Genomic DNA, 12467 nt, shown 5'->3' with positions numbered 1-12467 from the left:
AAACTTTTTTTAAGTTAATTTTGTTGGGGCCGTCCTGGTTCCCGGGGACTACCTGCCGCCGGGTGCCCGGACCTACCTCCTGCCGGGCCATCCTGCCATCGGGTGCTGGGGCCTACCTCCCACCAGACCATCCTTGCGCCGGGTACTGGGGCCATCCTGCCGCCGGGTGCTGGGGAAGCGGCTGCTTGTCCCTGTAGTGCCGGGTGCTCGTGCTGCATCATCAAAGCAAGGCTAAGCTTGGGCTGGCTGGCTCCACTTCCCGGGTCAGGGAGCCATCATTCATTTGATCAGGAGTAGCTAGGGTTTTGGCCGTAGGAGCGGTGGCGATTCTAATGGGTGGTCCGGTGCACACCTGGACCACCCCGTAGTTTCGCCTATGGGTGCAGGGGGTTGTTTGCTGGGCCGACTGGCCCCCTAAACTGCCGAGCCCCATAGCAAGCACACCCCCTACACCCTCTATAGCAGGGGTTCTCCCAACCACATTCCTCAAGGCACACTAACAGTCCAGGTTTTAGGGATAGCCATACTTGAGCACAAGTGACTTAATTAGTACCTCAGTTATTTTGATTTAACCATCTGTGCACAATCATGGATATCACTAAAACCAGGACTTGTTAGTATGCCTTGAGGACCGAGGTTGGGAATCACTGCTCTATAGTTACACCACTGCTTAGGGACCACACGCCACAATAAATTTACTAGGTAAGAGGAGGAAAGTTGCAGAATGTGGATGGATGCCATAAATTCCTCCTTTTTTTTTTTTGTAAGTGCCTATTACAAAAACAGTATGTTGGCATTTAACAGCAAAAATACCCTTTACCAATGGTGTGTTAGAAAATTTTTGAAGTCAGTAACCTTGGGGCTTAATACCCAAACAAAAATATATGAATATAATATACACTTATTGGATATAAATTCCTGAAAAGTGAATGGTTGAGACATTTTTGACTTTACTCACAACATAAACACTGTATGCTGGATGATTTTATGAGACTAAGGGCCTGACTCAGAGTTATATGATAATGCACAGCCACAGGGAAGAGGCTGTGCAATACCATAAAAATGCATCAGGAGGCGTCTGGTGTAAATAGACCTGCAAAGCTGTGAAGAGGCGTCCGAGTGCTGCATCCCAATAAGCAGCATCTGATCTTCTACAAGACCATCGGCAGTCTGTGTAACCCCTCGGATTACCCCTCTTGGCTCTATAGCCAAGACAAGGAAGTCTGTATCGGAAATCGCACTCCCAGAAAACGGGGCCACACACCCCTATTTCTGGGAGTGGAGGCTGGCCAAGCCCACTCCCCATCCCCAAACGTCAATAAGTGGCTTGGGGGGGGGGGGTACTGGGAGAGTTCTCACAGTGAGAGACCTGCACATGCACAGTACAGGTCTCTCCCAATCAGGATAGTACGTAAACCATCGGATTTGTCTACTACTCTGAACCAGGCCCTAAAACAATGGTGCAGAACTTTATCTGTGTTTTGTGTTAAATATGTAAAATATGTACCAGAATTTCCTTTTAATATGACATGATGGAGCTCTAATCTGTGCAATGGTTTTCAACCAAGGAGCCTAGATGTTCACTTCTTTAATTATACATAATATAATAGTGTAACATTGTAATTTAACTAATTTATAGTCTTCACTGCAGTACAGAGAGTGGGCACACTGCAGTACAGAGAGTGGGCACACTGCAGTACAGAGAGTGGGCACACTGCAGTACAGAGAGTGGGCACACTGCAGTACAGAGAGTGGGCACACTGCAGTACAGAGAGTGGGCACACTGCAGGGATTATAAAGCTCCAGATGCCCTGTGACCACAACAAGGAATTATCACCTCAATACGGGTCTCGCAGAACTGCCCTGAGAAACTGATGTGTATTTTCAGGTATTCCCTTGCTTTAATCCCCACTGAATGTAAAACCTGACATGAACATGAGCTTCCTAGTGTAAAATGTTGGAAGATGAAGTTGCTGTTACCCTTTAAGTGATTGCTTTTCTCCTCGTGCAGCAGCTGCAGTGCTTAGATATCTATTAGGTTATAGACATGTCATGAGGAGCCACCTCCTACACAATCTCACATCTCATGCTGCACATTCTCAGGTACCCCAACCAATCTGTGCCACCTCTTCACTATCTGGCTTTGTTGCACCCCTCATGGACTGTTTCCCCATTCCACCACTTTTCCACCAGCCACAACCACACCCCATGTTATTGTCCAAAGACTGTTTGTTACCCCAATGGATTTGTGTTCTCCCCAACCATGCACCTCAATTCTTATACACTCACAGCATGGGTATGTTCATGGTTATGGCACCAGAATGTTTAAACCACTGATGAATGTCTCTCTTGTCTCTTTCTTTCTCTCTCCCCCACCGGGCTGTGTTCACTGGTTCCCCCTCTATCTTTCCACCTCCTCTCATCTGTTCACCCATAGGAAGCACGCTGACTGTCCGCAGTTACTAGACGCAGAGGATATGGTCCGCATGCGAGAACCGGACTGGAAATGTGTTTACACGTACATCCAGGAGTTCTACCGCTGCCTGGTGCAGAAGGGGATGGTAAAAACCAAAAAGTCCTAGGACTTTTTCCGACCTAGAGCCAATGGTGAGAATGAAATTTTAAGTTCCTAGGAAGCGGTGTGTGTGCGCGGTTTGAACCTTAAGCAAAGTATGCACTCAGCTTGCTTGAGTTATTGAATGGATAAAGCTGGGAGTTGTTAAGTGGCTAACCTAAAAATGTTGCATGCTTCTGCTCAAGGAATACAGATGAGCAGCTTAAATTACAAAGTGTCATAATCCAAACTGTCTTCTGGGTTATTAGATACAGTCATGAGTGTTTCCAGAGGCTCTCTACCTATCTGTATGAAATATCAAATGTCACATTTCAGTATTTAAGTAAGAGCGCATATGAGATCATGCTTAGGGGCTGGAATGTTAGGCCAGTGTGTAAAACTGCCTTTATGGAAGCATGCATACAATTAGGCCGAATCTCCTCATAATGTGGCTATTTTTTTATTATTATATACAGTACTGTGCAAAAGTTTTAGACAGGTGTGAAAAAATGCTGCAATGTAAGAATGCTTTCAAAAATAGAAGTGTTAATAGTTTACATTTTGCTCATTGATAAAAATAAATTAAATGAACAGAAGAAAAATCTAAATCAATTAATATATGGTGTGACCACCCTTTGCCTTCAAAATGGCATCAATTCTTCTATGTACACTTGCACAAAGTCAGGGATTTTGTAGGATTATAGTCGGGTGTACGATTAACCAATCATACCAAACAGGTGATAATGATCATTTTCATATGTAGGTTGAAACAGTCATTACCCGAAACAGCTCTGTCTGAGGCTTAAAACTTATAACTGGATGAGGAACAGTCAAACTGCTACACAGGTGAGGTTGTGGAAGACCGTTTCATGTCACGGGTCATACACCATGGCAAGACTGAGCACAGCAACAAGACACAATGTAATTATACTGCATCAGCAAGGTCTCTCCCAGGCAAAGATTTCAAAGCAGACTGGGGTTTCAAGATGTGCTGTTCAAGCTCTTTTGAGTAAGCACAAAAAAACTGGCAACGTTGAGGACCGTTGATGCAGGAAACTTAGTGCATCAGATGAAAGACACATCATGCTTACTTCCCTTCGATATCAGAGGATGTCCTACAGTGCCATCAGCTAAGAACTGGCAGGAACTGTTCGGAGACGTCTGGCCAGAAGTGGTCTTCAAAGGTATGGCTTATTTGGTGCAGTTCTTCCATGATGTGGAAACAAGCCAAGCGACTCAACTATGCACGAAAACATAGGAACTGGGGTGCAGAAAAATGGCAGCAGGTGCTCTGGACTGATGAGTCACAATTTTAAATATGTGGCAGTAACAGAAGGCAGTTTGTTCATCGAAGGGCTGGAGAGCGGCACAATAATGAGTGTCTGCAGGCAACTGTGAAGCATGGTGGATGTCCCTTGCAAGTTTGGGGCTGCATTTCAGCATATGGAGTTGGGGATTAATGGTGTCCTTAATGCTGAGAAATACAGGCAGGTACTTATCCATAATGCAATACCATTAGGGAGGCTTCTGATTGGCTCCAAATTTATTCTGCAGCATGACAGTGACCCCAAACATACTTGAGAAATTGAAAGAAAAACAAATACTGATGAATAATAGTGCTCCCTATCTGACCTAACAGTGTAGGAAAGCTGCTGCCGAAAAGAGAATTTAGCAAAACTTCAACAACTGAATAATAAAAGAAAATAAAAAGTTGGCTGCGCTATTCAACAACACTAGCAATTGGATGTATTTATTTTTATATTAAAAATGTATTTAAATGCTAAAAAGGCTATAGTCTGTATAAATAGACAATAGCGCAATAAGGAATCTTGATAACATCGATTAATACATAGAAGATCTAAAACAAACCTGTTATAATCAAGCATTTACAGGTGTAATGTTTGTAATTCAAACAGACAAAAATAAATAAATGAAATTAAGTTCACTGTGAATGAGGAAAACGTTAATTCTTCCTGACTGTTTTAATAAACAGGACTGATTGTTTAAAAATTATATCCGTTATTTGAAACGACTCTGCCTAGTAGCAATATATTGTGGCAAAACAGCGGCTGACAGGTTCTTTGATCTAGCTAGCATAGATTGACACAGTATTATCTAATAAGTTGGAATGAGCTCAGCCACTGAGTTGTTGCCCTGCGGCGTCTGTACAGTGTCCTTTCATCAGGTTGTATCCTATAGCAACCTGCTGATCAATCGATCGAGGGCAGAGAAACCGGTGTACAGATGAAGTATGCCGTGTGTTGCCTTGTCAGTAGAATGACCCGGACTGCTGGCTGGGCTTGCGGGCCACCGCACTGGGACACTAGGTGTGGTCTCACAGTGGGATACCCTGCTGGAGGGCACACGGATCAGTAGTTGGCAAAAAAGGGTTATGGTTGTTGAAGAGCACTAGCTGGCTCTATTGTAGTCTTGCCGCTTATTAGCCTGTACAATGAAAATCATTATCTTTTCTTGGTAGACGAACCCAGATTTAGACAGCCTCGTGCTGTTATAAGTTGCCACAATTTTGGAAGTGTGCTCAATGCGTTTGTGTGCTTACACACCTTCGTCAGGAGCATATTGTGAAAGGGAAGTCAGGCTTTTTATGAGGTCCTCTTTCATTTACATAATTAAGACCATTTTCAGCTGTGTAATATACCACAGCTTGAAGCAGAGAGGAGAGGGCATTTTTTTATATGTTCTCTAGAGAATGGGTAACATTGTTTCTGCTTAACATATTGTTAGATTTTTAAAGATGCTCTATTGTGGTCATAATCATGAATAGAAATAAACTATCTTCATAAACATAATAAACCTAATTGAAATATTTTTCATAAGACAGCAATGTTTAAGAAGCCCAAACATACAGCCAATGACATTAAGAACTCTCTTCAGTGTAAAGAAGAACAAGGAGTCCTGGAAGTGATGATATGGCCCCCACAGAGCGCTGATCTCAACATCATCGAGTCTGTCTGGGTTACATGAAGAGACAGAAGGATTTGAGCAAGGCTACATCCACAGAAGATCTGTGGTTAGTTCTCAAAGATGTTTGGAACAACCTCCCTGCTGAGTTCCTTCAAAAACTGTGTGCAAGTGTACCTAAAAGAATTGATGCTGTTTTGAAGGCAAAGGGCGGTCACACCAAATATTGATTTGATTTAGAGTTCTCTTCTGTTCATACTTTTCATTTGGTTAATTTATAAAAATAAACTATTAACACTTCTATTTTTGAAAGCATTCTAACATTGCAACATTGTTTCCACACCTGCCTAAAAATTTTGCTCAGTACTGTATTTTTGAAAATTGTATTGTGTATTTTGGAGTTGGGCACTGTTAATAAAATTATTGAATTTTTCGTAATTGTTAATTTTACTTAATTCTGTGCCTGACATTGCAGCCTAGGCAGATGAGGATGAAATGTAATAGTATTTTATGGAATAGTTTTGTTATTGCATTCCTAGAAAAAACTGAGCTGACATCAGATGCTCGCCATACAATATGCCTGCTTACTGTCACTTGTTACCATGACAGATAGAGAAGGACAGGATGTTGTCACCTCCCATTTTTTCTCACTATTGCCATTAGCCTGACCTGTTGTGAATCCCTATGAAATGCCATTGCTAACTGAACCAATCCGAGCAGTGTTATTTAGAAATGGTCATAATTATAGATCTCATTTAGGTCCTTTATTTAAAGGTGCTCATAAATGAGTATACATGGCTGGTTATATCCATCCAAATCAGTCTGTGCTGAAGGCAAACAGCCAGCGTTTCAAAACGAGATCTCTGTAAAGCTACTTAGCTGGTATAATGTTTTTAGTCTACCTTGCTTTCAACTTATTGCTTAAAAATACATGAGGCCGCTCTCATGCAGGGAGAGTGTTAAATCCAGGACACTGGGCATGCACTTATATGGTGCGAAGAGAGGGGAAACTCTCTGGAGATACATAAACCAAATGATGGAAATAATGAGTCACAGAACTTGTATATGTACCTTAGCAAAGGTCGGGTTAAGTAATAGGAGCCCTAATGTTGGGTACTCATGCCAGCTATTTTTTTTTTTTTTAATAAATTAGTATTTTGTTTTTCTTTTAATGGGAGTGCAATTCTAAATGAGGTTTATGCAGATTAAAAGTGAGTGCCTTCTTTCACTTGTTGTCCCAGCTCTCTGCAGCATGCAATGTGCTCATAGTGTACTCCACGTTCACGGAAGGTTAATATCACAATCCCTGCTTCTACGTAGGAAAGATCATACTGCTGTAATAAGTCTCATTGTCTTTACACGTTCAGTGTAGTTAGGTCTCCTTTTATGTATTAGACCTCCACAGATAATGCTTTTAATATGTATTCCGCACAGTGTATACCTGTTTATTGTAATCGTGGAGTTCTTATCATATGGAACGGGGGCAGAAAAAAATATGGTAATATGTTTCGTACTATGGTTGCTGCAATAAGCAGGATTTTTAAGTGTTTCCTGAACAAATCTAAGTCCTTTTTTATTCATTTAATTTTGTATTATGTGCTGCCATCCCTTCTTTTCAGTTACTTGGCTGTTTTTTCTCTTCCTGTACTTTTCTCACTTACCCTTATTTTCTGGATTTCCCATATTTTGTCTTCAGTCCTTCCTGAGCCTCTTTATATACTTGGTAATCTCATGAACGGATGTTCTTTTCTCGGCAGGTACCTTGTGGACTGTGTCCCCCTGGTGGAGGTTGAGGACATGATGATTATGGGAAAGAGGCCAGATTCAAAGTGTGTATTCACCTATGTCCAGTCCTTATACAACCACCTCAGGCGGCATGAGATGCGTCTACGCAAGAGTGAATTTTAAGAGAGCCCCGTTATCACCTTGACTTCTCCTGGCACAACACCAGCACCCTGCGGCTAATGCCACTGCAGTAGGATCACAACTTCAGTTAACCCCATGATCACTAGAGACGCTTTTTATGGGGTTACATTTTGCAGTCAACAGGTTGCATGGAGCCCCTGATTGTACACTTGGTTTAGCTTGATTTGCTATTTCCTTATCTTAACTTGTGGGTGGCCAGAGCCTTGCAATACACTGCAGTGCAATGCATTGTAGCGCTATGGTTGGCCAACTAGTGCTGTGCTGGTGGGGACCTGCCACTGCCTCAAATACCTATTCCCTTCCCACAGAATTAATATATTTAGGTAGTATTAAAAATATATATATATTGCACAAGGCAAGCGCTGGGACTTTATCACAGCCACAAGCTTTACAACAGCAACAGAACTCTCCATACATTATTATTTTCCACGTTCATTGGTTGTCAGTGTGATATAAACAGGAAAGCTAGAACAGCACTCAGATGAACAACACTCAGAAAGCCAGTGTGACCTTTAGTGTGTTTTATTAACCACTTCTGACCAATGCTGCTTAATCTGGAAATACAGTGCACTAAAACTGAATGAATAACCAGATTTTGGTGCCAGAAGAGCACAGATTACTGTTGCCATGTATTATGAATGTGCCTTTTATTATTTAGATGGTGCGAAAGTAAATCAGACTGTTTTTAATGTCTCTTTTTAGATCTAGCACATTGGTAGGTGATAAAGACATATATTTATACGTGAATAATTTTTACCATTGTACATGAGGAAATTGATCATGCATGTTACTGTCCTATACTGGTTTACCCTTGATACATATCAGTGTTAAGGAATGTGGTTATGACGCCTCCTGAATTTTGGAAAGTGAAGCCTTTTTAATCATAAAAAAATGAAAACCTACAACTTTTTATTAACCCTGTGTTTGAAAGAAATCATGTGGTTTTTTTTTTATGCCTTCGATATGTGGCATTAAACCACCGTTGGGATAGTATATAGAACTTTTCAGGCACTTCAGGGAAATTGCTTTGCCTAGCTTTTTTCTCTGATGCATGTAAAACCCTTTCCACCCTAGGCTGAATTTACAATGGAGAGCTCAGGACTGGCTCCCTTGCAGTCTACTGTAGCTTTTATTCTTGTAGCCTGGATAGTTCATTCCAGTTTTTTATATATATATATCTATATATATATATATATATATATATATATATATATATATATATATCTATATATATATTATTTTCAGCAACTTAATCTTCAAAATAGCCGTCACACTTGCAAACTTTCAAACACGCCTATTGTTACTGGTGATTTCGTTTTCAAATACATCTGAGTGCTGGTCTAGGTGGTACTGTTTAATGGACTCGCTTGATTTTCACCACAGCTATGACCTTCCCTGGGTCCTAGTCACAACCTATGTTCTGTGCAGAATATCTTTATTTAAACCTCCCCTGTGAAACGTTTAGATAGTGGTAGAATTCCTACCCCTAAAAATGTCTTGACCAATAGCTCTGTCCTGCCATGTTTTGGTGGCTGACGCTAGTATTTTGTAAGGTACCAGAAATTAATATCCTCTTTCCCGGACAACATCTGTGTTTTATATATTGGTGTATACATGTGACGTATGTTTTTAATGATATGTCTGTTACCGCACAGTTAATACACAGGTTTGGTCCTGTAGCCGTGAATGTAGAGTTCTATATTTGAGGGGATAACTTCTTAATTTGGGGTTTTTATAGCTGACACTTAAGTTACCCCTATCTGCTGTTGAAGACATTATCAGCCACTAATGGGTGCACATAACAGATAAAATCAGGGGTGTCCTCTGAGCTCATCCTGCCATTCTGGTCTCTATTAATATTGTATTTATAAAAAAAAAAAAAGTTAAAAGGTGCTTGGAATACTTTAATGGCGCTATTCAATTAGCCCCGATAACTTAGCAGGGTTGAAAAAGGGAGGTAGCCTTGGGCTCTATTGCACGTGGCTATTCAATTAGGATACCTTTTACCTTTGCTAATGCCTGTGAAATTGAAGTGTTAACGGGCGTTAACACACAGAATCCGTGAAAAGTTCACGGATTTTTGTTAACAGGGTCACGGCACCTGTTAACACCTGGTCAGCAGGGATTTTTTTCACTATGTACTGCACTTTGGGGCTAATTGAATAGCTCAGAGGGATCAATTAGCCCGCAGTAAATTATCGTGGCTAATTGAATTTTACCCCTAAGTGTGTCACTGGAGCACACATTATATTAGGTGCATTTTTACCTATATTCCTAGAACATATATGAAGTATGAACAAGCCTTTAATATATATTTTACATTGTTATCCTTTTTTATTGGGATCTCCCATTTATAGAAGAACCTTTTTAAGATTCATTGTTTTATTATAGAGGAGAGACTAATATATTTTTCCTATAATAGGGTTGTTGTAACTGCCATACTCCTTATTTGAAACTATATTGTTTACATTTCTTAAATCTTGCATGATGTAATTGGATAACCTACATCATCAGGTCCCTAAGCTCCGACTGTCTGTAGGGCTGTTCTGGCTGTCTTTACATGGAGAGCGTCTGTCTACTAGTGTAAATACTGTGCGATATACAATGAAAATGTTAGCAATTTTTTCCACACATAAAACATAATCCACGTTCCTGTTCTACTTTGCATATGTAAGACTTTGCTCGCAATGCAGAGCTGCATCAGGTGTCCAATAATATTTAAAGATGTTCAGTGCAGTCCAAGTTCTCACTTTTGTGCTAGCTGCATATATATTGTAATACATGTTTAAAGGCTGCATCTTATTCTAAAGAGAGCCACGTACATGCCACAGAAAACCTAGGGGTATATATACTAAAGGTCAATTTTAATCAATCTAAAATTGATCAACATTGATGTTGTGTTTCTGGGGCTTAATCACACATTTACTAATACTTAGACAAATTTCTATATATATTTTTTTATGAGAAAATGTGCGATTTAACCCCAGAAACACAACACAATCTATTAAAATCCACCTTTAGTAAATTTACCACCTAGACTGAATTGCCATAAGGGACTATTCTGTCTGTCTTTGCTGGCTTTCATGGAGTGTCCTCATGACAGTAATAACCAAATCTGGTTTACAATATGTAAAGTGAATTGCATTGTTGTAGCAACTTTTCTTCATTTTCAGGCTCACTGCACTTTGCAGTCAATGCGGCCTGTTCCTCATTGTTGGAGAAGTACTAATGATACCTGCTTAGAGCTTTATTTACTTCAGTTCTGATTGACAGGTGGATATATGAATACTAGGGATGTGCAGGCTCAGATTTACTCGGTTTTACTCGGTTCTTATCGCCACTTTACCGCAAATTCGGATTTATTATATTGGCTATCCAAAACACATGATAGGCGATAACCAATAGAATGTCGTTTTGAGATCTGAGAAAATCCGAGTAAAACCGAGGCTGCACATCCCTAAATTGAATACCTACATAAAGAGCTGTAATTTCTATGGAGCAATGCAGAAACGTCTGTGCATTGTTGAATTACCAAATTTGACGATACGACAGGATTGGGAAAGGAAAACATGTCCTGGTTTCAGTTATTTCAGTCTTGTTACCCACTTTGGTAAATTGAACAAGAACAACGGTTCTTGCATCTCCCCATAGAGATCAATACATTGTGTGACATCCCATCCCCATCCTTAGTTTATTTTTTTTTTTTACACATTTTTTGCAGGTTAAATTAATTAAACATTTCTAAAAGGATGGTTGTGTGCACTGGCCCTTGTTTATATATAGCCCATGTTTTGACACTATTGCCTGCCTAGTATACACTAGTCTAGTTTCAGATAATTGGCTTTTACTTTATATTACATTAAAATCTATAACATTTCCTTTTTTTTTTTTTTTAGTTTTTTGGGTGACCCCTTGTAGCTAACCCTTGCAGTATGTTCTAGGCACGTGTATTGCCAATGGAAGTTAACGCTACACAGCCATTGTACTTTACCACTCAGGTATACTGACACAGCTTGAAGTACATTAAGCGCACTTATCCAGCTTAAAACCCTCCGTTTTATTAATGTTAGACTGCTGTGTCCTTTGCATTTGTTAGTGTATGTAAGTCTGCGTGTGCATTTGTTAGTGTATGTAAGTCTGCGTGTGCATTTGTTAGTGTATGTAAGTCTGCGTGTGCATTTGTTAGTGTATGTAAGTCTGCGTGTGCATTTGTTAGTGTATGTAAGTCTGCGTGTGCATTTGTTAGTGTATGCAAGTCTGCGTGTGCATTTGTTAGTGTATGCAAGTCTGCGTGTGCATTTGTTAGTGTATGCAAGTCTGCGTGTGCATTTGTTAGTGTATGCAAGTCTGCGTGTGCATTTGTTAGTGTATGTAAGTCTGCGTGTGCATTTGTTAGTGTATGTAAGTCTGCGTGTGCATTTGTTAGTGTATGTAAGTCTGCGTGTGCATTTGTTAGTGTATGCAAGTCTGCGTGTGCATTTGTTAGTGTATGTAAGTCTGCGTGTGCATTTGTACATTTTTGTCCCATACGTGCAAATGCTTTTCTTTTGTCTGTACTTTTATGTTTCATCTTTGTGTATGAACATGTCCTAGAAGATACATGTATAGGTATTTGCATTATATAGTAAAATGTGCATATTACTCATTAGTAACAAGTAAAGAAATCTTTTGGTTTGTAATGTTATGTGCGAGGAAAGCATGAAAGTGTCAGAATTGTAAGTGCCTTCCTTTACTCCATTAAGAACACTCAGCAGCCATTATATACACTTAGCTCATCTTCACATACCGAGCAGATCTGTGCAACTCTTCAATGTGTCTCCTTCTGCCTCTTGTGACCGGAAAGCTTTGATCACTCCGCAGACACAGCAATTTTGTACAAGTATTTTTATACACCAGCGTGTGCTGTCATTTTAATAAAGTTATATTAACTAATCTCTTCAGCTTCATTGTTTTTATTTGCATGAAGTTCATTAATCTACACTGGGTCTCCATTATGAATTCCTCATTTGTGCCTTAAAGTGTGAATCCCTCCTAGTATGCTTACAGACGAAGGGCAGGTTCCCAA

At 40.1% G+C, this 12467-nt stretch overlaps 1 protein-coding gene across 2 annotated transcripts in view; it reads left to right on the top strand.

Annotated features, from left to right (window-relative positions):
* SMTN (smoothelin) overlaps nucleotides 1-12334 on the top strand; it is a 72205-nt gene extending 59871 nt beyond the window's left edge. The window contains exons 18-19 of one of the 2 annotated variants that reach the window (XM_088463491.1): nucleotides 2438-2607; nucleotides 7234-7306. In XM_088463491.1, the coding sequence (XP_088319617.1) occupies nucleotides 2438-2582 (145 nt within the window). In that variant the 3' untranslated portion in view covers nucleotides 2583-2607; nucleotides 7234-7306. Of the gene's footprint in view, nucleotides 1-2437; nucleotides 2608-7233 lie in introns of both variants that reach the window. The other variant, XM_088463490.1, reaches the window with a different exon arrangement.
* Nucleotides 12335-12467: the final 133 nt, after the last annotated feature.

Source organism: Taudactylus pleione, unplaced genomic scaffold (genome assembly GCF_031769625.1).
Source record: "Taudactylus pleione unplaced genomic scaffold, aTauple2 ptg001382l, whole genome shotgun sequence".
In the NCBI taxonomy this organism is placed as follows: Eukaryota; Metazoa; Chordata; class Amphibia; order Anura; family Myobatrachidae; genus Taudactylus; species Taudactylus pleione.
This window is presented reverse-complemented; position numbering and strand designations above follow the sequence as displayed.